At 46.8% G+C, this 26,304-nt stretch overlaps 3 protein-coding genes across 9 annotated transcripts; 2 read left to right on the top strand and 1 right to left on the bottom strand.

Annotated features, from left to right (window-relative positions):
* Window positions 1-285: 285 nt before the first annotated feature.
* On the top strand, window positions 286-20,394 carry LOC124195138 (E3 ubiquitin-protein ligase TRIM9-like). 2 transcript variants are annotated; one of them, XM_046589655.1, is made up of 10 exons: window positions 286-1,418; window positions 10,083-10,250; window positions 16,646-16,741; window positions 16,883-17,116; window positions 17,192-17,351; window positions 18,393-18,541; window positions 18,655-18,793; window positions 18,871-19,095; window positions 19,167-19,339; window positions 19,515-20,394. In XM_046589655.1, the coding sequence occupies exons 1-10, from the start codon at window positions 657-659 to the stop codon at window positions 19,770-19,772; spliced, it is 2,364 nt and encodes a 787-aa protein (XP_046445611.1). In that variant the 5' UTR covers window positions 286-656; the 3' UTR covers window positions 19,773-20,394. The 2 variants fall into 2 exon arrangements, with proteins under 2 accessions (XP_046445611.1, XP_046445610.1); XM_046589654.1 differs by having other exon boundaries at window positions 10,077-10,250.
* On the bottom strand, window positions 1,897-8,913 carry LOC124195137. Of its 6 annotated transcripts, XR_006875144.1 has the most exons (5): window positions 8,691-8,913; window positions 8,515-8,630; window positions 8,365-8,456; window positions 2,088-8,298; window positions 1,897-2,021 (listed from the first exon to the last, which is right to left on the bottom strand). XR_006875144.1 is itself a non-coding variant. In XM_046589652.1 (4 exons), the coding sequence occupies exon 4, from the start codon at window positions 8,084-8,086 to the stop codon at window positions 2,621-2,623; it is 5,466 nt and encodes a 1,821-aa protein (XP_046445608.1). In that variant the 5' UTR covers window positions 8,087-8,298; window positions 8,365-8,456; window positions 8,515-8,630; window positions 8,691-8,913; the 3' UTR covers window positions 1,897-2,620. The 6 variants fall into 6 exon arrangements, 2 of the variants coding, with proteins under 2 accessions (XP_046445608.1, XP_046445609.1); XR_006875147.1 differs by having other exon boundaries at window positions 2,088-2,179; window positions 2,238-2,353; window positions 2,414-8,913; XM_046589652.1 differs by having other exon boundaries at window positions 1,897-8,298.
* A 1,022-nt stretch (window positions 20,395-21,416) lies between the features above and the next one.
* On the top strand, window positions 21,417-24,462 carry LOC124195139. Its single transcript, XM_046589656.1, has 2 exons — window positions 21,417-22,397; window positions 23,153-24,462. Exons 1-2 carry the CDS (start codon window positions 22,271-22,273, stop codon window positions 23,773-23,775), a joined length of 750 nt encoding a protein of 249 aa, XP_046445612.1. The 5' UTR covers window positions 21,417-22,270; the 3' UTR covers window positions 23,776-24,462.
* Window positions 24,463-26,304: the final 1,842 nt, after the last annotated feature.

Genomic DNA, 26,304 nt, shown 5'->3' with positions numbered 1-26,304 from the left:
TCGAGCAGCTCCAACCCACTATATAAGAGGGGTAGGAGGGAGAACTAAAAAATAGAGGAAAAGGAAGAGAATATGAAGGTGGATGAAAACCAGGAGGTGATGGAAAAGAAGATTGGAAAAAGAAGAAGAGGGAGAAAAAGAAGAAGAAGAACCTTGCCCGGAGCACAGTTCCATTCCCGAGTAGGAGGAGTATAACCCCGGAATGTTTGAAAAACCCTCCTTCTCCCCCCCCCCCTCTCTTCCCCCTTTTATCCGCACAGAGAGGGAACTGGTGTAGTAGCGCCGCTTTTCCCTCCAGTCGCACCGCCAACTGCCTGACCGTCGGCAGCATCGTTCGTGACGGTCCTGTTTTTCAATCTACCACCCCTTATATATACGAGAAAAGTGTCGTTTGTGTGTGGATGTCCTGTGAGCCGCGTGAGTGTTCCAGTGGTGCCCGTCAGTTCATCAAGAAAACCGAAGGAAAAGCAATTATTGATTGCCGACAGTCTTTTTTCCCTAATCACGCTCTTGACCGGCCGCCTCCTTTTCAATCATATCTATTCGTTTTTAGATGTGCTGGGATGTGATTGGATATTGGACGTGATTGGTTCATTAAAAAAGGGGGGAAATATAATTTGGGAGAGAAAAACAAAAGGACTGGAATTGTTGGAAAAATGGAAGACGAATTAAAATGCCCGTCGTGTCGTCAATTTTTCATGCAGCCCGTTTTACTGCCTTGTTTCCACGCAATGTGTCTCAATTGCGCGCTGCACAATCAACAGCCCGTCGTCAACAATTTACCCAGTCACCCGACCGCTCAACCGCACGAACAACAGCAGGAGCAGCCCTTGCCGCCTCCGCCGACCGAGCTGCAATTGCTCTCCGAATTGCAGTGCCACGATTGCAACGATTCGGATCAATTGTCGATTCTGAGCGAGACGGACAGCGGCGTGGTGGTCAGCACCAGCGGGAGCAGCGGTGGAAGTAGCCGACCGAGCAGTTGCCACATCCATCCCGCTTCTTCTTCTTCTTCGTCATCATCAGCAACAACAACAAATAGCTCCAATTCAAATGCTCTTGTCGTGGCCGCCACCATTTCTCTGAGCTGTCCGTCGTGCCGCAAAATCGTCTACTTTGACGAAAATGGAGCGCAGAATTTGCCTCGTTACCGGGCCATGCAAACCATCGTCGACAAATTCAGCGAGTCATCCCATCAGCGGGCGCAGGCCAGCAGCACGCCGTGCCAACTGTGCGACACGACAGAGGGCGGCCAGCAACAAGAAGCTGCGTCCGTCTTTTGCCAACAGTGTCAAGTTTTTTACTGCGACCGATGCAGAGAAAACTGCCACCCGGCCCGCGGTCCGCTCGCTAAACATAGCCTCATCTCACCGCATCAGGGCCGTCAAGCCCTGCGCTCACTCAAAGAAAAATTCAAGGTGCATTTCTTTTTAGTTTTCATTTAACTACACGATGTACAACCGGGAGCAACGAGTAGTAGCTGCGTGCCTATATATAAAGACATTGTATGGCCTATAAAAGATGGCCGACTTCAGCAGCTACCGAATCGAACCGAAGATAGACGGACACAAATCCCAAAGTCTTTTTGAGTATTTCAGTGGGGGATTGAAGAGAGAGAGCTATTGACGTTGGCCCGCCGCACTCCCCCCCATTAATTATTCAAATGTTTTTTGATGCGTGAAAGAAAAAAGCAAGAGATGGGAAGAGATACTGTCGTCTGTGCCCGTCTTCGCTGACAGGCCTGGATCTCCATTTGGGAGCCCTGGTGGAAATCTATAGACGAAAGGAGACACAGAAAAGAGCTGTTGCTGTCGCTTGTAGGAATTCGATTGTAACAAGTTCCTCTCACAAAGAAGAAGAAGAAGATGAAAGAATAGAAAGAAAATGGTCTATCGATTTGTAAGTGGACTGTATAATTGGGTCAATCAGAAATCATGCAGATCAAAACATGCAAATAAATCACATCGAGATCATGCACGTCACATCTAAGATCACATCCAAATCATGAAATCACATCAATCCTGGGGAAAGATAAAACATCAATAAGTAACGAGTCAACAGACAGAATAATGGCAAACTAATAATACCTGGGGGAAACCCAGTCTTCGATGGAATATAAATCACACTAATGGGGCCCTTGGTCGGACACACCCACTCTAATACAATCATGCAATAAAACCTGGAGGAAAGATAATTTAGCATGACTAGGGAAAGCAAAATAACAATAAGCAAGATACCTGACGGCTTAAGTGGCCTTTGCCACTGTGTCAGAAAGATGAGAGTGTGACGATGTCGGTGAATGCCACCCAACACGTCTAGGTCAGTCAAATGCAAATACTGAGAAGTTACTTCTCTAAAGAACACAGACGGTAACATTAACAATGGGCCAGAAAACATAAAACAATTAAAATACCTGTCAATCCAGAAGTTAAATCAGTATAGAAAGAGTGACAGTCACAATATCGTAAAAGAAGATTACTTGATTGACAGGGGGGAAGGGGGAACGAGACTAAACAGTTTCTTAAAACAAGTGGCGCCACAGGAATTAATTAACAAAACAAAGAGTTTAATAGATGGCCACACATGCCATACATCTAGCTGGGCAAAACGAACAGAGGGCCTAAATCGCGGCTCCATTCTCCCCCGAGCCGGATTCTGTCGCATCTTCCGCTGGATCCGGCGAGCACGCTTCCAGTAGAGCCAGCTGATTAGTCCCTCGGCGAAGTATTCCGGTGGAGAATTCCACATCTGCTGCTCGGACTAATCCGTCAGCACCGGGGTAGACCTTGACGATCTTGCCGGTTCTCCAACGCCCGCGCGGAGCATTCTTCCAATCATCCAAGATGAAATCACCGACGGCAAAGTTCCGCGCGGGTGTTCTCCACTTCTTCCGGCTGGTCATCGACTGCAGGAAAGATCCGCGCCACACGTCCCAGAAGAAATTAGTTATTCTCTGGACGTATCCATAATGATCACGCGGAAGGGCCTTGTTAAAATCTCCGGCCGGTAAATCAGCTACAGGAGCTCGATTAAGGAAATCATTTGGGGTTAACGCACGAAAGTCATCCGGGTCGGAGCTGCAATAAGTCAAAGGCCGAGAATTTAACAATCCGGAAACTTCAAAAAGAAGAGTGCGCAGAACTTCGTCACTGGGTGTACGCAATACACTCTTCTCTTGGTCCAACGCGGCGTAGAAAGCGTTTTTCACTGATCGTACTAATGACTCATGTGAGCCACCAAAATGTGGTGTTTGCGCTGGTTGGAAAAACCATTCGATCCGGAGCGCTTTCAACTCCGTGGTCAGCACACTGTCATCTTTCAGCCGATCCAACTCCACACGTAATAAACGTTCAGCGCCAGTCAAATTCGTGCCATTGTCCGAGAACATATGCGCCGGCTTTCTATACACTGATATAAAACGTCGGAGCACCATTAAAAAATCACTGGCGGAGAGGGAAATTGCAATGTCTACATAAACTGCTCTGGTCACCATGCACGTGAAAAGTACGCCCCATCTCTTTGCTGTTCCACGACCGTGTGTCACGTCTATTGGTCCGAAATAGTCCACCGACGTGTAGGTGAAAGGAGGATGACCGGCGCCCAAGCGAGCTCGATGGACGTCGGCCATCATTTGCAGAGCTGCTTTCGGACGAAATCGACGGCACGGCACACATTCATTGCGGACACGTTTAACCAATTCTCGTCCGCCCGTCACCCAAAAATGTTGTCGCACGTGAGATAATACAAAATCCGTGCCAAGGTGATGCATGCTGTCGTGAAACGCTCGGATGATCATCCGAGAAAGCGGATGTTTTCCTGACAGTAATGGAGGGTGCATGACATCGTAGGGCAACTTGGCCCGGCTTAACCGACCTCCAAGTCGCAATACTCCAGATTCGTCCAGAAAAGGTGTAAGCGGCAGCAACGGCGAGGTCGAGCGGAGCGGCTTCGTCTGCTGCAATCTTTTCAGCTCTTCAGAATACACTTCTCGTTGACTCTGTTTCACGAGATTCAGAAATTCTCCTTCCAACCGGATTAGGGCCGGAATATCTTGGGCTGAGATCTTGACGTCTTTCCAATTGAACACGGTCGGCGGCTCCACGGCTGTGGAATTCAGATGGACGTGGACAGACCGGAGTTCTTCCTTTGCGGCCATCCATGGCAAGTCCTTTGGCCAGGCCGGCTCCTCTTCATAAAGGAAAGGCGGACCATCTAACCACCAACTTGGGATTTCTTCTTCTTCCATCTGCGATCGGGTAGCAGCGTCGGCCGGATTTAAACGTCCAGGAACGAAGCGCCATTCGTGAGGCTCAGTGAGGGTTTGAATTTCACCGATCCGGTGGCTGACATAAACTTGGTAGTGGGAGGACACGGCCCGGACCCAATTCCGGACCGTGCTGCTGTCGGTCCAGAAGTATCGGCAATCCATTTTTCTTTTCAGGGCCGTTTGGACAAACTTAGCCAGACGGGCGCCCATGAGCCCAGCGTTGAGCTCTAGTTTACAAACGGAAACTGTTTTCAAAGGAGCAAGCTTCGTCGCTGTCTTGATGTGCCGGACCAGCACTCGGCCATCCTGATAAACCACACGGGTGTAGCAGGACGCGGCACACGCCTCTTCCGACGCGTCCGCGAAAGTGTGCAATTCGGTCCGGACTATTTCTTCCGCCTTTGGGAAGAGACAGCGGGGCAGCTCGATCTCCTTCAAACGTCCGATCTTCTGGAAATATTCTTCCCACCACTCCTTTTCGTCACCAACCACTGGATCTTCCCACTGAAGTCCTTTCACGCCCAATTCCCGCAATTTAATCTTGGCTTTAACAGTCATCGGGGCGGCCGTGCCCAAGGGGTCGAACAAACCAGCCACTTGGGCAAGTAACCCCACTCTGGTGTAGTTCACACTGGACACTTTCACTCGGAATCCCAGATGATCAGTAGAAGGATTCCACACAATTCCAAGGATCAACTCTGGGTCATCACTAATGCTGCGCACTTGGGTCTTGACAGTGGTCCCATTATCCGAATCCGGCTGGACTGCTGATAAAAGTTGGCTGCTATTGGACACCCAGTGCCCCAGGTGGAAATCGCCGTCTGCTAGGACCTTATTTACACCTGTGGCTCTCCTTACGGCATCCTCAAGTCTGCTAGTCGAGGCCAGGTAATCGTCGACGTAGATGTCTTCTCGCACGTCATCGGCCGCCTCTTTCATTTCCGGTCCAGCATCGTCTGCTGCGCGCCAAGTGGTTCGTATGGCGACGTAGGGCGAGCACGTCACTCCGAAAGTCACCCTGGTCATCTCACATGTCGATATGGTTCCATCCACCTCGGGCCATAAGAATCGGTGGTACGGACGGTCAGCATCTTTCAAACGAATCCGGCTAAACATTGCGCCAATATCGGCTGACCAGCCAATCTCTCCTTCCCGGAAACGGATCAACACGGCCGGCAAGGGGTTCTGCAGTGCCGGACCACTGGTGACAAAGTCATTTAAACATTTGCCGTTCGACTTTGCAGCAGCATCGAATACGAGACGTAACTCAGGCCGCCCAGCCCTTTTTGGCACTCCAAAGTGCGGGAGAAAATACTTCGTCGGGCGCTGCTGGATTTCTTCCGGCGTGAGCCGTCTGGCGTAGCCTTCGCTAAAGTTTTTCTCCATGGCTGCACGGTAGTAGGTCTCGTAGTCTCCTGATTCGCGGGCAAATTTATTCCGCATACTCTTCATTCTTGATTCCGCCGTGCGGCGGCTATCGGGAATCTCAGGAGGGATGTCGTCAATCCAAAGCACCGGGGCTGCATATCCTACGTCCAGCTTTTCAGTCTCCGCTTCCAATTTGGTCACCGCCCTCCGATGTTCAGCCGTCATGCATTCCGATTGGAATTCGGTGCCAAATGACTCCGTATCACAAAACCGTTTGACTTGTTCGGCGAGTTGAAGAGTGGAATCAGCTGAGGTCTGTACATGATGAATCCGGACGATATCGGGTCCACCACTGGTCGCTACCGCTCCTTGCAGTGTCCATCCCAGTCTAGTCTTGGAAGCGGTCGGCTCGTCATCTTTTCCGAATCGAGATTCACTCGCTGTGATGAGTGCGGCATGGTCTAATCCAATCAATATGTCGACACGTCCACCACAGTCTCGAAGCGGCGGCAAGTCTTCCATATGGCTCCATCGTCCGCGTAGTTTCTCCCACTCCATGACCGGTACTGGTTTGGTGATGGAGGGGATAGTAGATCCCTGGATCGACACTGTCTCTCCCGCCGACGTCTTTAACTGCAACTCCAGGTACTCTGAATTTACATGGACGGAGGATTCTTCACCGACGCCACCTACAAATAAGGTCTGCCGCTGGCCAGTAAGCCGGAGTCGACGCGTCAGCCCCTCGCGAATGAGAGTTGAATCGCTTCCATCATCCATCAAAATGTTCACAGGCACCATCTCCCCGTCGGCGTCGAGCGCGTCCAGGCGGAGCATCTTGAATGCTATTTGTCGTCGGTCGGAACGTAGAGTGTGAGGCCGGGCATTTCTTTCTACCGGACCATTCTCCTTGTGGAGAAGTTTATGATGGGACAGCTTACATCCGTCGATGCCACACTCCTTCTTGAGTGTGCAATTCATGAAGCCATGCCGGACGCCGAAGCAGCCATAACACAATCCTCGACGTTGTGTAAAGGTCAGTCTATCACTGATGGGAAGGTCCTTGAAAAAGGTACAGTCTTCAAGGCGGTGCGATCCTTCACATTTAAAGCAGTGTGGTTCAGTCGGTTTCTTCTCTTTCTGCTCAGTCGAGCCATGATTCTTCTGGGAGCTTGATGCTCCATGATAAGTGCGTGCACTTCTTCTCTGCTGCTGTGGTTGCTGGAATCTATTTGGCACCTGGGATGGTTGTTGGCGGTCGTTCCTATTTCCTCCGTTCGCCGGCCGTTGCTGGTCATCCGCAATTGCATAAGCATTCTGATAGTCCGTTGCTCTAGCCGTCAACCAGCGGCCAAAATCGTTGATGTTCCGATTATCGATTTCGCCTCCCCGTCCATTGTTCCAGGCCAAACGATCAGTAAGCTGCAGCTTGAGGGACAGTCTCTCGATGATGTCAACGTGGCCCGTCTCACCAATCACCGACAGGTTGAAGAGATGAGTTCGCACACGTTCAGAAAAGCGTTTGAAAGACTGCGGGTCATTACGCGGCGCCTCCATCCGATCCAATTCCCGCAGATGGGCCGCTCGAATCACCTTCCGACTCCCACACGTGCTCTTCAATCGCTGTAGAACCTCCTTGTATCCAGCTTCCCCTCCTCCATGGCCATGTACGATGTCAGCTAGGTCGCCCTTCAAATAATTTTTCAATATGGCCAGCTTCTCGCTCGGAGTCTTGCTCGTAATGTGGACCAGCGCGAACCACATACTTATCCAAGAGAACCAATCAAGTGCGCGGCCCGTATAAACCTCCAGCTGAACGTTGACCGAAGATTTGGCTCCCTTCTCACGAACAATCGGTCTCTCCTTTCCGGCTAGATACGTATCAATCCAAGCATCAGGGGCTTCCGCTGGATAAAATTCAATCTTCTTGGTCGGCTTGGCTCCGACTTGCGACGCGGAGTCGGATGGGTTCAACTCCGATCCGTCTGTAGGCAAAACATCTCCTCCTAGATCAATGATGGCCTGTTCAGCAGCTGCGACTTCTGCTCGGGCATCTCGTAGACGCTGATATGCGGTCTCCAATTCCTGTCGACGTGCAATCTGGTCTGGGGTCTCGACAGCAACTGATGAAGCATCGTCTCGGCGTAGGAGCAGATAATCTTCCACTAAAGCTGAGCAGTTGTCGATGGTTTGGGCATACAGCTGATGTTGATTATTTTGTTGGGTCAAGACGTCGTTGTCGTCTACCAACTCGATAACGCGATCGTGAATCGTTTCCAATTCGCCCAAAAGGACTCTTGCGTCAGCTAGAAGCTTCTCAGCATCACGACGAGATAATCCAGCTGTCACGATGTGGTTGATGCGAGTGTGACAGCCAGTGATGCGGGAACGGACAACCTTTTGTCGTCCTTTGCAGACATCCAATGTCCATGTTGATACTGGAGGGTTGGCCATTTTCAATCAAGGCTTCGAATCAAGGTCAGTCCAAGGTCAATTCAATTGATTCTAAGCTCCGGTTCGAAGGACCAGATGGTCTATCGATTTGTAAGTGGACTGTATAATTGGGTCAATCAGAAATCATGCAGATCAAAACATGCAAATAAATCACATCGAGATCATGCACGTCACATCTAAGATCACATCCAAATCATGAAATCACATCAATCCTGGGGAAAGATAAAACATCAATAAGTAACGAGTCAACAGACAGAATAATGGCAAACTAATAATACCTGGGGGAAACCCAGTCTTCGATGGAATATAAATCACACTAATGGGGCCCTTGGTCGGACACACCCACTCTAATACAATCATGCAATAAAACCTGGAGGAAAGATAATTTAGCATGACTAGGGAAAGCAAAATAACAATAAGCAAGATACCTGACGGCTTAAGTGGCCTTTGCCACTGTGTCAGAAAGATGAGAGTGTGACGATGTCGGTGAATGCCACCCAACACGTCTAGGTCAGTCAAATGCAAATACTGAGAAGTTACTTCTCTAAAGAACACAGACGGTAACATTAACAATGGGCCAGAAAACATAAAACAATTAAAATACCTGTCAATCCAGAAGTTAAATCAGTATAGAAAGAGTGACAGTCACAATATCGTAAAAGAAGATTACTTGATTGACAGGGGGGAAGGGGGAACGAGACTAAACAGTTTCTTAAAACAAGTGGCGCCACAGGAATTAATTAACAAAACAAAGAGTTTAATAGATGGCCACACATGCCATACATCTAGCTGGGCAAAACGAACAGAGGGCCTAAATCGCGGCTCCAGAAAAGAAAAAGGAAACTGGGAGAGAGTTGGGAGGCATCCGCCGAGCTGTGTGTTGGATATCTTTTTAGGCCGATGAAAAGATTTCACAGATGCACACAGTCTAAAGAAACTCGTTTCTCTGAGCTGGGAACTTTATTTTTACACCAGAACGCGCAAACTAGGCGACATCTTGTCGGCGTGTCAATTCCCCCCTCCCCTCTCTCTGCCGTTTGTGTTTTTTTTCCACGACGAGAATTCGAGATGAATGTTGTGTTCATCTCTTTTATAAACGGCATTTCGTTATTATTATTGTTATTTTTTGTTATTTTTTTATTTCTGTGTTTCTGGTGTTTTGAAAATTCTGAATGTTTGGGATGACGACAATTCCATTGTTTGTCGTTCTCCCCTTCCAACCATTCCCGAACCGAGAAGCAAAAGAAACAGAAACAGATCGAGAGATGTCGAAAAAAAGTTTTTCTTGGACCCGATCCCGGGTTCCTATTTTCGTTCGTACGGCCACGTACACGGCAGAGATAAAAAACATGGCAGACGGCGCTATTGCGATAGTTCTATAGGACACACGTCGTACGCCGTTCATGCCTGTGTCATCGTGACCATATCAAGAGACTCTCTCTTCTGTCTGTACCCAAACGATTGTAAAAATAAAAAGAACAAAACTCTATTTTCTTTTAACCGAGAGAGTAGCAGCAGCAGCAGGGGAAAACCATAAAAATAGTTCGCCCAGGTATTCCTTTTTTCCCAATTGAAATAGACCCATTCCACAAAGGGAGGAGTCAAAGACAAAAGGGGAGAGAAAAAACAAAAAAACAAACTTGTTGACGATTTCATCTCGGCCGTGTCACGTAACAAAGACCTTTGAAAACGTCGAAGAAAAATAGAAAAAGAGGTGGAGATATTCTTTTTCGAACGTGTCGTGTCGGTCGTGAATGATGGTGTCCGTCCGCCCGCCACATTTCTCTTAAATCTGTGGCCGCCACACTATCTATCTCTCACGCCGAAACAAAAGCCAGTCGCGGTCGACATTGACTTTGACATTCTTTTTATCCCTTCTATTCTATTTCTTCCTGGACTCTCTAATCTTTTGGACAGACAAAATAAACTAACCTTTTTTTTCCTTTTTATTTTTGTTTTTTTCTCCCGGACGTTAATTCCTTTGTCGCAGCAACAGTCATCGGGAGAAGCCGTTCAACACTGCGCTGAGCACGGCGAGCAAACACAGACGTATTACTGCAACACTTGTCGATTGGGAGCTTGTCACTTGTGCGTCCTGTCCGACGTTGGCCGCCATCACAATCACGACGTCCACCTCCTGGCTCTCATCTGCAAACAACAAAAGGTAAGAACAAGAAGAAAAAAAAAAACCTTTTACTCACGTGTCAAACGACAAATAAACCTTTAGTCTTTCTAATGAGTCACTAACGGTACAGTATAAGCTGGTATACACACACACACACGTAATAGAACAACAAACCAAAGTGGTAAAAGGGAGAGCTAGACTTTTGAACTTTGGGTGTGGTTTTTCCGCAGAAAATGTCAACAAATACCTATTGAGTGGAATAGTGTGTGTGTGTGTTTGGGGGAGAGTGAAAGTGAGATGGGGTAAAAGTTTATTTGTCTAAGAATAAAAAAGGCCCTGACTGAAGAGTATATGGCGCGTGCGGGCGATCGTGACGAGGGAATCGTTCGTGTCCACCGTATTACTTTTTCTTTTCAATAAAATAAAAAGCTTGGATGTTGTACAGAGTCAAGCGAACCGATGACTGGTATAATAATAATTGTATCGGCCAGGACACATTCGGTATACACGCGGTGAATAGAAGACCAGCCCGCCTCAGGGTTTGTATATAAAAGGAAAACGTATAACTTTTAATCAAAAACTGACGGGTCATTCGTTCACGGTCGAGCTAATAGAACGAACGGCGACTTACCGACACACAAGTAGAAAAAAAGAGGAGTGGGGGAGTGGGGGGGGGAGGGTTTATATCGACGGGAGAAATCATCAGCTGGATCATTGGCGGCCAAACACCAAACGCCCCAAGAGACGCTAACAGCTGGACTATCCAACAAACAACGCAGCAACTTTTATTTTATTTTTCTATCCTTCGCGTGTTGGATTGGGACGGGCGCCCGTTTGAAAGACGCGGAAATGAAAGAGAGAAACTCGGAATTGAATTCGATCCACTTGTATGTCTACATGTAGGCTACGTATATAATACAACTATAGAGTTCCCATGTCTCTATTGTTGGCCCGGGCAGATGTTACTTTGACTCAGACGATTTATGGATGTACCGAATATTTTTCTTTTTTATTCCCTTTTGTACATTCTGCAGGAGAGGGGGGGCTAAAAATATGGGCAAATTCAATTCTCTCCCTAACTGTGTTTGACCAGTTTAAACTTTCCTGTTTACTTTTTCTTCCGAGTTGGAACTGCTGGCCAGCCAACAGACTGGCGGAGGGAAGATCCCGACTTCTGTTCAAGAACTTTGTTACAAGGAATATAAATTGAAAATTTCTCGAAATCAACTTGAAACGGATCAAACTGGGGATGGCTGCCATTGTAAAACTATTGCCAGTATACATACGTCATCCCTTTTGTCACGCAAAAAGATGGATACGGAGAAGGAAGATGGCCCTTGAAAGGAAGGATCGGTATAGACAACTATACCGGGAAATTCATCTCTTGTTTTCACTCTTTCAAGAGGCAACGAACAAGACCTCCTTTTCCAAGTGGGATTTATGGGGGGGGGGATAAGGGGTACTCTCTAACTACTGCACGTACGAGATCAAATGTAGTTCATTAGTGGTGAAATTCATTTGTAAAAGATGCGCGCTCGCTCTCTCTTCTCTCTGCAAACATGCAGCGCCATTAGGGATGAAGTGGAGGGATAATATTGGCTCCTTTTTCCCTCGAGTTGACTGATAGACGTACACTCGAAAACGGCCCTCTTTAGAGATTGTTTTCTCAACAAAGTACCCGGAATAATAGAGCAGCAGCAGCACGGCAGTATAGTAGCTGTGTGTGATGAGTAGGCAGAGACTCGACTGGATATATAACTTCCTTTTCTCCCAGCTCATTGGAAAATCATTAAAAACAAGAGTTTCTTTTTTAAGGTTGTTTTGTTTTGTTTTGCGACTGGAACCTATCCGTTAATGAGCCATTTCTTTATTTGTCGTTAGGGAACTCTGTCGTCGGCGCACACTGGGAAATCAAAGTTTACTTTAGGATTTATTTTTCCCTCCCCTTCTTCCACTTTCTTGTTTTATTTATACAAAAAAAAGAGAAAAAAAGGAGAATTTAGGAATCGGAGAGGAGAGAATATTGTCTTTCGGCGCCACACATCTCTTGACACTCTCGACGGAGAAGATTGCCTCTTCTTCTTTTTCCCCATCGGAAGAAAAGCGAAACAATTTTCCAGTGTCCTCCCCCCCCCCCCCCCCTACTCCACGCCAAATTGGTTTTGTTTGTTATGATTGCAGAAACCGATTTATTTTTTCCATCTGCAATGACCACAGCTGAAATGTAAAAAAGAAGAAAAAAGTACTGGAAAAAGAAAAATAAGTGCGTGAGCGGATCACGCGCTGCTGCTGCTGCCGCTGCTGGTCGGGTTGGGTTTCTTTTGAGATCTATTTTTCCGGGTTCGAATGTATTGTCTTCCGGGCAAGCACTATCGGGACTCGGCGGCCGTCTCTCTATACCTCCCCGCTCGCCAGCACTCAACCCAACGGCACCAGCAGAGAACCAATAGTCAACGGGCTATATACTTTTTGGGCTGGCTGGCCCATTCTCCGGAGATGGTCCGCGTAATGGAATAAGACTTTTTTCCGTCCTATACTGTACATGGTAACAGCAGAAAACCCAAAAACTCTTCTATATGTACTTATAGTATGTATTATGAAACACGCACTACCCTGAAATATTGGCATTGGATTTTCTCTGCTGGACATCGAAAATGTTTCTTCCATTATTTGGCAAAGTTTTGTATCTTTTTGGGTTTTTGTTTCATACCGGATGAATGCGGAGGGCACTCGGCGGAAGTAGCGAACAAAAAAAGTACTTTCCCTCCCCTCTCCTTTGAATCAAACAAACGTTTCCACGTGAATCATCCGGCTAGCGGGACGTGACCGTGAAAAAAAGAAGACTCTTCTCTCTCTCTCTCCCCTTTTTTTCTGTCTGTTGGGTTTCGTTAGTTTGGCGGGCCGGCGGGCAATCGGGAGGAGAAGCTTTTTATTTCGGTGTGTGGTGGCGTCGGCGTCTTTTCATCAAGTCAATTATCCGTTCAGAGAGCAGCGCCGTGCGGACATGAGGGGCATGCAGCCATCCGACGAATTCGATTGGTCGCGCGCTGAGCGTGTGTGTCTGCCTGTCTATTTTTTCAGTTCCCTCCACCCTACAGCTATGGAAACTCTAGTGTAGTACAATATGCACACATTTCCTCTTTTCCTTTGCTACCCGATAACAAACTAATGACATCTAATATTTGTATAGTGTCGCGTGGCTTGTTATTCTTTCGGGCTTGAATGGCTAACAGCAGCGCACACAGACAGACAGACACGAAAGAGGGACGCGCCAGATAAGCGAACATATAGGGGAGAGAAAGAAAGAAAAAATGTACATAAAAGTAACGAAAAAGACGGAGCGGATATTCTGCAGGCTTCTGCTATTCGAGCCGGTCTGCTGCTGGACTTTTGTGACACCCCCCTCTCTCTCGCTGAATGTTATAGCCACTACCCCGCGTGTATATAAGAAGCCCCGTGCACACACACACATATGGAAGAGTGGCGACGTCGTGGCGCCAGTTTGGCCCCCCCTCTTCTTCCTCTTCTATTTTCGATAAAAAGTGTGTGTAGAGCGCACAAGGCTCTTGTTTCTCCTCTCCCCAGTCGCCGACGCTCTTCAGTGACTCATAATAATACCCCTCCCCCCAGACTGCGTATATAAATAACATACGAATATTATTTATAAAACGAACCAATCCCTTTGATATAGATTTGCATTGATCTTTCAACTCTTTTTTGAAATTATTATTAAAAGACCCAACCGGAAATCATTTCGGGATAAGTCTCTGCAATCCGATTGTTGGTTGGCTGAAAGGGGAGAAAATGGCGTGCGGACTTCTGGATCGTATTACCGTGCAAAAAAGGGAGGGGCTGGTGATGATGAGGAAACCGTCGTCGTCTTCTAAGGGGTTTCCGGAAAGACCGCAAAGAACATTGCCAACACATCAGTCAGAAGAGTCAGTCAGTCAGTCAAATAGAAAAGACAGTCCCCCCCACCCCCCTGCTCGCCACTGTTCCTCTATTTGTCTCCGCCGACGTCTTTGTAAAAGAGACAGACGCAAGCGAAGTTTTCCGACGAGCACAAACCAACTTTTTGGGTGGTGGTACTGAGAGAGAAAGTGAAATCTTTTCGGCAGGGGACGACGTATCCTCATTACTTATCGCCCACATCATCAGTGAATGGGGGGAGCGGCGCACGGAGAGGAAATGGGATTCCTTTTACGTGCCATCAAGTGACCCCCGCCCTTGAGAGTCGTCGTCGTCGACCAACGACTTTACCCGCTGCTCCCGGAGTTTATTGTAGACAAGCAACTAGCAGCAGCAGAACTGAGACTTGTGTATGTACTGTATACGCGTTTGATGGATCGACCCATCGAGGGAAAGAGAGGAAACAGGCAACAAGATGCCCATTTCAATGCACAAGACTCGCTCCTCGTGTGTCAACGAATGTAACTTTTTTGTAAACAGGATCAACGACCTTTAGATTCGATGTGTGTACTTCTATTACCGGCGGCCGCTATCCCATTTTCAATGTTTTTTTCTTTTTTCATTTCTTTTTCCTTCCTTCCTTCCGTGATAGGATGAGGGTGTCTGATGGTAACCCGACCCCTTTCAACTCGGGAATTGGAGTATTTTTTCTGTTCTGTTCTTTTTCTCCCGGCTCCCAACACACAGAGAGAAGAGGAGAGGGCTGCCCTGGGGGAGTAGCGAGGAACAATAAAGACGAGCAATGAGCCACAGTCAAACCAACGAGACCAGGGAAAATGGGTCGAAAAAAAAAGAAAGAAATCAATAATCGAGTGAGTCATATACGGTTAAAAGTGCACTCGCTAGTTGGCGAGGGTGGATGGAGAACTGTTTGCTGCCCATTAAAAAAAGGAAGAAGAAGAAGAAGCGGGAAAGAGAATCATCTGGTGCGTTAAATCCCCGTAACGCCCAATGACATAACGGGATAGACAGCACCGGATGCAATGAGCGGAGAAAATAAAAACTATCGATCCCACAATTTCGAGTTTGATTCTCTTCTCTTGTTCACAACCAACGATCAAAAAGACCGAGGCCAAGTCACACAGTGAAATGATTAAGTTGATTCTCATCCCGTCGCCGTTCTTCCAAGCTTCTCTCTCCGGATGGAAGCGGGCGTGTGAAGCGTGAAACTTAAACGAAATGGAAAAGAGGGGTGGATGAAGATGTTGGATTTTTTTTTAGTTTTCTTTCCCTTGGACCGAGTTGTTGCCAGTTATCGATCGGTCCACCCCCTTACTACTACTACCTTTATCCATCCGTTCACAGACTCCGCTTTTGCCGTGTGTGTGTGCGTGTGCTGTGTGGGGATCTTGAGAAAACGGGACGCTTCTTAGCGGACAAATGACAGCATCATTTACATTTCGAATTTATACGTTCAGACGTCGCAAGGAGGGGGGGGGAGAGAGGGAGAAAAGGGACTATTATGTTAGGAGGAGAACTGACGCAGGGGCCGGGAATATTCTCCTCCAACCCCCGCAAGGTTTACAAGACTGTCGTCTTTGGGGTGTTTCATCGATCCAAAAGCGTCTCATCTTCTTTTCTTTATTTTTTTTCTTTTTTTTCTTTTTCTTTTTCCCCCCCTCTGATGATATAAAGAAAAGCCAAGAAAGGGAGAAGGTAATACTCATCATCTAAACTAAATTGAACGAGCTCACGATCGGCCGTTAACGGGCTCTCTAAAAAAAAAGTCCCTTCCCACCCACCGCCGCCGCTCCTATAAAAACTCCCGGCTCTAATATAACAACGATGGCTGTTGGCTTCTGTTTCTCTCTATAGCCTCGCTAATTAACACATTCAATAGCTCCTCCCACTCATCATGCAGATGAGTTGAGCACCATATATAACATTTTGAAAAGCGCCAGCGAGAACATCCAGGAGGCTCCTGCGTTGTGTGTTGTCGAGAAAATCAGTGAATAGAGTTGTGTGTGACTAGCACAAGTTGACGAGGAGCTACTAGATCAAAGTCGATAACAGGGGAGAGAGTGAGAGAGATCAAGAAGCACGTCAGAGAAAAAAAGAAAAAGAAAAACTGCCTCCTCCTCCTACTCAAACATCAACCGCCGCGATTGAGAGACAGAGCCGGAAATTCCGACGATCGATGTGTGGCTGCGCTCTTTTTTTCTTTTTCTTTCTTTCTCTACTACTACTACCGCCGTCGTGAAGAAGATGGTGAAAAAGAGTGACGGTGCGTGATTGGAATACTTTGGCACACGCCTTCCCCAAACAATTTGAATAACTTGAAGGCGCAAGAGAAAAAAAAAGAAAAAACGAAAAATGAGCGGCCGGCTGGTAGTGGGGGGGTTGGTGGGAAATGAAAGACGTGAAGAATTGAAGGGACTTGGTGTTAAAGGAATGAATGAATTCTTTACCTTATTATTTGATTTTTTTTTCTTTTCCTTTCGATGATTTATTTATTTTTCTTTCAGGCCGAGTTGACGCAATCGCTGCAACAGCTGTCGGAGAAAGCCAAAAGCGCGACGGAAGTGATCCAGCGCTTGAAGAGCTCGTCGGAACGCGTTCAAGTAAGTGCGGGGCGGATGCGATGGCCATCTGACGGCGCGGAGGTTAACGACCCGTCGTGAACCTTTTCCACCAACCGCTCACGATGATTATTTCTTGGACGAAAAATGTTTTATTTTTGAACGCCGCTGTTGTATTTTTAGGAGAGTTGCGCCAACGTCGAATCGGCCATCCATTCTCAGTGCCTGGAACTGATGGAAGCATTACGCCGCAGAGAAGAAGCCCTGGTGGATTTCGCCCGCCGGGAACGCGACTTGCAATTGCGCCGCCTGCGGGAAGAGGTGGCCACCTGCACGGCCCACCTCCAGCACACGACGGCCCTCGTCCAATTTTGCATCGAAGCTTTGAAAGAATCCGATTCATCCGCTTTCCTTCAGGTTTGAGAAATTGATTTTCTTCTTTTTCCCACCTTCCGGCCAATTCATTCAACTTTTTTCTCTTTTTTGGCGCAGATCGGGTCGATGTTAGTCAACCGCGTCTCCAATTTGGACTTGACTTGGCGACAGGAAATGGACGAATTGACCAACCGGGCCAGCCCGACCCTCGAGCTGACGCTAGATGACTTGGGTCTCCGGCGCAACATTGATCAGCTGACTTTCCTAGAAATGAAACGTAATATTTATTAGTCGGCTAGACTCGATATATATGTGCAGCACTACGTAGTATATTTTTCAAGACGATAAGTTTATGGAATGTAATAATATCTTCCTGCTGTAGCTAAGACTAAGGGCTAAGGGCTATAGGGAGGGATTCATTGTCTTAACATCTACTATATGTACAGCCCCCACTGGTCGGGTCGATCCGACTTCCAAAAGTTAATGACAAACTTCCCGCTTGGCTGCCGCGCGCGGGGAGTTGGAGGTCCCGATGATTAATGAAGATCCCGCACGCAACAGTTTCAACCAGACTGTAGACTTGTACATACATAAAGTCTCCTCTCTCTATCCCCTCTAAAAAACTCTCTAGTTGCAAGCGCCACAAGTCCATGCCGGCGATTCTTTTCGTCAAATGAAGACGGATACTCTTTAACTCGCGCGGGGCAAGAAGACAGAGAGAAGTAACCGGGCCGTTTCTTATTGATGTCAAGCTATATCGGCCTAGATGAAGAGAAATCGCAAACTCTATTAGATTGTCTTTCTCTCTCCTTCTACTTCTTCTTCTTTGTGGGAGGGTAGTGGGAATTGTCACAGGGCAGAGCCGGAGTTACCATGGGAGCCGACGAGAGTCACACCAAACACACACACTCTTTCCAATTGGAATCAACTGTATAAAACACAAAACTTTGTGTCTGAGAGAGAAACGGTTCAAAAGTCATTCGTCCTTGGAAGCGGTCAGTCGCGCGGCGGCCAGCACGGGCGGCACGGGTGGCACGGGCGTACGCAATCGAATTACGGGCAACTACTTGACATGCGAGTCGGGCACGCAGAGGCGCATTCTGATTGACTGGAAACAGTTGCACCGTAATAAACGATCAAACGCCAAGACAAGACAAGACAAGAAAAAGGATAGCTCAGACCAAGTTGGAATGGATAGAGAGATAAGACAAAATCGCATTACGGGTGCGGTCAGACTAAGAGCAGATGACGAGGGTTCAATACCGAGTAATTGAATTTGAATAATAATAATTTCGTTGCGCTTATTATCTTTTCACAGCTCCCGGAGCGCCGAGAATCCTGGCCGAGGATTGCAGCGCGGAAAACAATTCAATCACAGTAGCCTGGCAACCGCATCCGGCCTCTTTCGTCGAGGGTTTCGTCCTCGAATTGGACGACGGCGTAGGCGTCGCCACCGGCCGCTTCCGCGTAAGTCACACACACACACAAACACACGAAAATCAAATAAAAATGAGAAAAATAACGATCACCGCCAGCGCCAATATAATTAACAAATTCTCACGCGATATTTTTCGTTGCAGGAGGTTTACTGCGGCAAAGAGACCATCTGCACAGTGGACGGCCTGCATTTCAATTCTCTTTACAACGCCCGCGTGAAAGCCTTCAACAGTAGCGGGGAAGGGCCCTACAGCGATCCTCTCGGACTTCACACCGCTGAAGGTGAAAAACGGAACAAAACCCCCAAAAGAAATTTTGATTTTTCTTTTCTCCTAACGACGCCCATTTATTTTTCACAGTGGCTTGGTTCACATTCGACATGACGGCCTATCCGGCCGAAACTCGCCTTTCGGCCGACGGACTGACGGCCACGACCGATAGCTACGAGCCCCGCGTTCTCCTCAGCTCGGTCGGTTTCTCCCGTGGCGTTCACTACTGGGAATTTACAGTCGACCGGTACGACGGAGCGGCCGATCCGGCCTTCGGCGTCGCCCGCCGAGACGTCACCAGAGACTCTATGCTCGGTATTAAAGGATTATTATTAAAATGTCGACGAGCAATCATGCGAATAATTCCTTGCTGTTGTTGTGTATAGGTAAAGACGAATTAGGTTGGTCCATGTACATCGACCACCAACGCTCCTGGTTCCTGCACAATAACGTGCACAGTCACAGAACCGACGGCGGAATCGACGTCGGTTCCACAGTTGGCGTCCTGCTCGACCTCGACCGGCGTCAATTGAGTTTCTTCGTCAACGAAGAGCCTCAGGTATAACGCGAAAACAAAAAAACATGAATCAGATTAAAATTTCAAATCCGACCCGAGAGAGTTGTACGACCATTGATTATTCAATTTGCATTTTTTTTTCTCTTATTTTCGTGTCTGTCTGTCTGTCTGGGCTTCATTTCGGCGGTGGGGGGATCGGTCGATACGCACACAACAGGGAACGGTGGCATTCGTCGACCTCTGCGGCGTTTTCTACCCGGCCGTCTCGCTCAATCGCAACGTTCAAGTCACGCTCCATTCGGCCTTGGATCCTCCGCCCTCGTCGTCTTCTTTTCCAGACAGCGGCGAAGAAAGTGACGAGGGCCATCAAATCGGCGCCGGTGGCGACGTCTTAGGATCGGAGCGAATGAACGGCGCCACCAATAACCCGTCAGACTCCATCACCTCACTCACATGCGCCGTGGCGGCCCTCTAGAAGAGATATAGGCGCTCCTCCTTCACTTTCTTATACAATATACTATATCCTATCAAAGAAGTACCCAATCATACCAAAACTAATTTCAACTCTCTCAGACTCCTTTTGTACAGTCATTAATAATCCTGTTGTATCAGTGTCGGAGAGAAAAAACGACCTCAGACGAATGGCATCGAGTGTCCCATTTCTAATCTTTTTTCTATTTTCTGTAATTGGAATATTTATATATATATACCTTGCTATTTTAAAAAGGCCAGATGAATCCTGGCCGCTTTTTTTCAAAAATCTGTTTGTGTGTGTGTGTGTGTGTACTACATAAATCTGGGCCAAAAAAAAAGGAAAAAAAAAAACAAGAAAATGGTGTAATGTAATAACGTATGTTTGTCACTCTTCTCTATCTCTTTCTCGCCCTCTTCTGAAACTGATGGTGCATCATCCGGAAGCGATGACATGAATCTCTCTCATCTTGTTTTTTTTTCTGTTATCTGGTACGAAAATAATGGCACAACATGTCGATAACTCTTTTTTTGTTGTTTCCTTCTTGCTTTTTCTTTCGCATGAAAGAGGGGGCGGCGTCAACGAAAAGAACAAGCACGAAACAAAACCAAATAAAAAAAAGAACTCGCCCTTCTTTTGATTCCTTTAACCAAGTCGAGTGCGCTGTCAGGACAACAACGTCCGGGAATATAATATTTGTGTCCCGTTTTTCCTGTTTTTCTTTCTTCCTACCTTTAATCATTTATTCGGGCAAACACACACACACAAAGAGGGTACTATATATATGTGTATGTGTATATATACGGAATAAGAGGGGTGAGTGGGGGACAGGAGAGACAAGGAGAACGAGGGGAGCTTGGAAGTTATTGATTGGTGGGTCCCTTCGACGCCGACCAGCTCCTCCTCGAGGGCAAAACCAGGATTTCTCGATCCTACCGGTCGTATCTCTAACTTGATAAAGCTTCGTGATGACGACTACAGAAAACGGAACGACAACCAATAGGATACTGGGGGGATAAATTCTGATTCTTCACTTTTGTTGACGAACGAAAGAAACCTGTTGCCCGTATCATATCGATGAATTCCTAAATCGTTTCTGGTTGGGAGACCGTCTGGATTTGACAGGTCTCGGAAAAGGTTAAGTACGATCGAGTTCAGCTCTATTCAACTACATGGATGTATATAAAAGAACAGAAAGAGAGAAAGAAAAAAAAAAGACGATTTGCTGGAGGTGTGGAACTGAAAGAGGGTTGGGGGGTCAACGCTTTTGCCATGGAAACCAAAAGGTCCTGGTGAATAACAACATATGTTTGATATACTACCTAACATAAAAGGAACAGTATGCACATATTGAATGTTAAGTTCTTTTGATCCGATATAATTGAAAAAGATGAAAGAAAATACACTTTTAAAAATCCCTTATTAGAAAAAACAAAGCAGCACATAATCTTAGGTCATAACTTCCAGCCATTGCTGTTTTTCCTGTTTCACATGATCTCTCTTGACAATTGAGTTTAAGATTATTTCCTTGTCCGGAATCATCATCTTTTTCTTCCAGTTCCTTCCTTCCTGTTTTACATTTTCTCCAGGCCAAGAGAAAAAAAGGAAAAGGAAGAAAGAAAAAAAAGAGGAAAAAACGGGAGCCGGGCAAGGATTGGAGTCTGCGCCGTTAGTTGTGTGTTTTCGGCAGTTACATAAAAGGGTAACTCTCGTCTCTGGTCTATCGCTTGTTTGTCAGCATAGGCTATGGTACGGTAACACAACCAGTGGGGAAGAAGGAAAGAAAAAAGAAAAAAAAAGCTCTTCCGAAAAGAGCAACAAAAAAAAGAGGAACAAGTGAGAGCCCGTATGTGTTTCCTGTGTGTGCCCAGCCGCCAATGGAGAGTTACCACCCTCGATTGTTCCAGTCCGCGTCCTGCACAGCCACTCACACATAGATAGACGGCACACACACACACACACACGTTCCTTATCTTCACGCACGATTCATCCGGCGGCTAGCATCTAAACCGATCCCACCCCAAACTTGCCTCTCATTCTTCCTTGAGAGCTGTCGTTGGCTGGATTTGCACCTCTTCCACCACAACCAACAACAACAGCAGCAGCAGCAGCAGCAGCGTGTTGTCCTTCTGTTTCGGTTGTTTTGTTTCAGCTGTCATCAACAGCAGTTTGGCGATTTAATCGTTGGTATGTTCAGACTGCCCCACGGTGTAATGGCCACTTGTCCAAACTGTCACCAGTGATTTATTGTTTCTTCCGATTCAAATTTATCCAGCAAACATTGTCGTTTTTTCTTGTTTTCCTCAACAAAATCCAATGGGCCTTGTGAAACCATCAGCCGGCCGGTGCTGTGGCTGCCGTGTCGGGCTGACAGTCAGTTAGTACAGCGACAATAACAACAGCAACAATATAGTTGACTTGTCAAAAGTGTGTTTCTCGTTAACTGGCGAGGCCTCATTCAGTGATATTATGGAACACAAGTGTGTCCCCCACTGGACAACATGTCACCATTTAACAAGGCCTCGACGACAACAAGAAATAGACAGCCAAACGGAATGCATCGCTGCATTTTGAATTCATTCCTCTTTTTGTACTCGGCAACGGTCGCTGTCGGCAACCCAACAACAGGTAAGACAGAAAGAAAAACACGAACAAATAAAACAACTTAATATTTATTCAAATCTACCGACTCACTTAACGTCGATTCAGTTTTCTCAAATTGACGTAACGATGGCGTGCTCTTTACTACTCGCCTATTACAAACTCGACAAATAAGAGCTGAAAAAAAATTGCCTACGAAGAATTTGCCTAGCAAAAACATACACAGACGCACACACGAATAGCTACTTTGAGATGTGCATGTTTACTTTACGGTGTACGAGGGGTCTGGCTGAAGTTTCTCAGAGACTGACGCATGCACGTTGAGATGGTGGGCCAAGCGAGAGAGAGAGAGACAGAGAGATGCGCTCGGATCCAATCGATTATTCCCAGGCTGCTAGCGTCATGAGAGAATGGCAACCAGGAGGGAAAAAAAGTTCTTCCGTCTGCTGTATTACACGGACCGGTGATTAACGAGGCAAACTTTAAGTCGAATGGCGGAGCAAAAGAGTTTTCGGTGTATTTCGTCGAGACAGTCGGCGAAAAGAAAATCTTCAAAAGTGTCTAGATGCCGTCTGTTGGCAGGCGCTAATGATGTCAAGATGAAAACGTTCTACAGGCGCCCCCAAAAGCATATTTTATTTATTTTTCTTTAGACTTTATTATTTATTTTCGTGCCTTCCACTGTTATCATAGTAGAGTGTTTCTCTGAGAGATGGTGCGCTGGTCGCTTTTTCATGGATTTCTTTTTTCTTTTTCCCCCTTTACCGTCCGCCTCTTTTTAGTATTGGACCGGTTAGACTTGAGCGGAGGATCGGCAGACAACGAGACGGCCACGACTCCTGGGAGCAGTTCAACGCCGACCACGACCAATTCCAAGATCATCATCGATTCATCAGACGACATCATTCCGATCCAATCCGAATATGACTCAGTCCGCAGTTCCGTCATATTTTTCAGCGCTTCCCTGTCCATGTTCGGCGCAATTGGCATCATCCTTTTCTTCCGCAAGTGTGTCAACTGCCCAAACGGACAACAGGACGGACAGACCCGTCACGGACGCCACCATTACTACACGGCAGGTGGCGAAATTGCCCATTTCAGGACTCTGGTGAGTCGAAATCCAAATGTCGTGACGGCAGTTGAGCTGGACGACACGCTCGACGTCGATGTCACAGGGATCGACGTGCCCTTGACTCCGTCACCCAACACCAAACTGGCCAATAGCGAGGAAGACGAGGAAATCAATTCGCCGTCAACCCATCGAACTACTTGTCATCTTCCTCTCATTTCAATCGGACTGGCAGACTCGACATCTGGATTTCGTTTCTATGACGACGACGACGAACAAGAAGACGACGATGAAGAAGAAAACGACGACGATCAGCCGGCAGTAGTTTGCACGTAATAAGAAACCGCACAGAAAAAATGGAGAACTTGCAAACAGAATTTCTAACCCCCAATCGATCTGATGATTATTATTTCGTGTGTGATTAGTTAAGTAATACTTTTGTCGTCGTCGATGATGTCGCTGTCGTCGTCGCCACAGACCAAAGCCAAATATCGATTACCCTGATTTCCGTATGGACTCTCTTTCCCCTTCGCAAGAGTCTCTCGATGGTTACCCCCGTTCCCATATATTTGAAAGGAGACGACGCCGAAAGAATTTGGTCGATCGATAGTTTTCCCTTGTGCGCTTCTATCGTTATTTGTTGCCGTGTTACTTTTTTTTTCAATCCCGCCCAGGGATTCAGGATTTTCCACCTTTTGGATCACACCTTCACTATTTCCTTGTTCCATTTCGAATTTTGAAAACAAAAAAGGAAAATAACATTAACGCATCAACAAAATCTATCTATTTCTACACCAAAGTTCTATGAAAAATTTTGAAAATGATATCATAATTTATTTATACGAAAACAATTTCACATTTTATTTCTATACGCCCCTGTACATAAAAAATGACCTTTCTCGACTCGAATTTCCTGAATTTATGACTTTCCCCGACAACCATCGTGTGTAACATTGGTTTTTTTCCCGTCATTGGTTGTCTCTGTCTCGTGTCTTTTGCAATACATTAACGTGTTGGCCAAAAGATGTCGTCGGGAGAAACGCAAGTCTTACACGCCGGCTCGTTGCGTTTCTTTCTTTACTTTTTGCACGGTCCGCCAGTTTCAATTGTCGGGTGCTAAACGTCCGTAATGCGACGGCAACACGAGTGTAAGGGAGGGAGAAAAAGCTGCCAATAAAATTAAAATCACAACCGGTTGTTAGCCCGTGGCATTTCGCGCCAGTGATTTCCCCGCAATTATTTCCGCATGCCTAAAATCCTGGTTTGTTTTTTTTTCTCCCCTCCATCGTTTCTTTCCGGCACACAGCTGATTGCTTTTGCTATCAATAAAGCAACAAAAACAAAAGAGATGGACCGCCGGACGGACTCTTGCGTCCGTTCTGTTGTCAGGGAGATACACTTTGCGCAACGCAGCGTGCGGTCCATCACTTGATTATTACGCTGGCCCATTCTGTCCGACTGAGGATCTTAAGAGCGCGAGACAGTTTTCCGTGCGAGTGGCTTACTTGCGGCTCAACTACTCCAGCAGCCGAGTTTCATCACTTGTATCTTTAAGGGAGGAGAGAATAGGAGAAGTAAAGCACAAACATTTGTCATTCATATACCACTCCAGAAAGGGGAAGCCGGCCGGAAGAATTCCGGTTCCAGACATTAGAGTAGTATGAGACGCAGACCGGATGTGTGTGGGTAGCATATTGCCAACAACAGCGCGCACTCCCACGTTTGCATATCTCTTTTTTTTGTTTTTCTTTTATTTTCACTTGGATCGCCGCATCGAATCTTTTCGGCAAGCTCGAGACGATCTAAACGCGGAATCAGAGGATCAAAGAGTGAGGGGGAACGATCCCATCAGAAACAGTGCATGGTTGATTGCGCCTACGTCCCCTTACTATATATATTTTGGCGGGTTAAAAGAACTCGACTGTGTGTAGAATAGATACGGTTATGACGCTTCGTAAAGCTCTGCTGGATGGAAGCCTGAAAAAACAGATAACAGGAGGGGAGGGCGCCGTCGTCAAATCCCTAGTGCGATTTTTTAATAGAGAAAGTGCAACGAGATTGCGTCGTCCCGCCTGGGAGATTTTATTTCACTTTCCACCAATCCGAAATTTGCCTTAATGAATTTTACATTCACGTCTCGTCGGGTCGATGGTCTACCACATCAAGCGTAAGATCTAAATTCAAAGTCAATTAAATGTTTAACGATTTACGCCGAGAGAGGGGTGGAGGAAACAAGTTGGGTCGTTTGGCCAGACCAATAAAAAGAGACTCGGCATCGCTGTTTCTTTTCATACATTCGAAGCCGACGGTCACCTGACCCATCATTGTGGCTTATCTTACATAGCAGATAGCTGGCGCTGGCCAGTCGTATATATATATACACACTGAGCTACTTTATTGACAACCCTCTACAGAGGGCGGCCAGCGGGAGGTGAGCCTGGTTATTGATTGGTTAGGGAGGATTCAATCATTGGAGGAGGAGCCACATTTTTTCACTGCCGGGTGATGACGTGCAGGACATTTCCTGATGGATCTTTTTCGCTAGTGCATTTTCTTTTTCTCCTCTTTTTTTTCCCTCCACCCACTTTATTGACCCTGCATGTCCGTCCACCCCAACAGTAAAACAAAAAAAGTGAAGAAGAATCGGGAGGGGCAGCAGCAGCAGCAGCAGCTAAGTCCAGTTAGAACCGGGTGGGTTGCAGTTGTTCTATTACGACCAACTTGGCTCATTATTCTTAATCCTTTTGCCTTCCACTCGCGTCCAGCCATGCAGCAATCATTGCCAGTACCGTCTTACTCTGTGTGTGTTGTTCAGAGTTCAAAGAGAGAAAACTATCAATGCCTTCAAAGTAGTAGTAGTAGTAG

Source organism: Daphnia pulex, chromosome 5 (assembly GCF_021134715.1).
Source record: "Daphnia pulex isolate KAP4 chromosome 5, ASM2113471v1".
NCBI classification, from domain to species: Eukaryota; Metazoa; Arthropoda; class Branchiopoda; order Diplostraca; family Daphniidae; genus Daphnia; species Daphnia pulex.
This window is presented reverse-complemented; position numbering and strand designations above follow the sequence as displayed.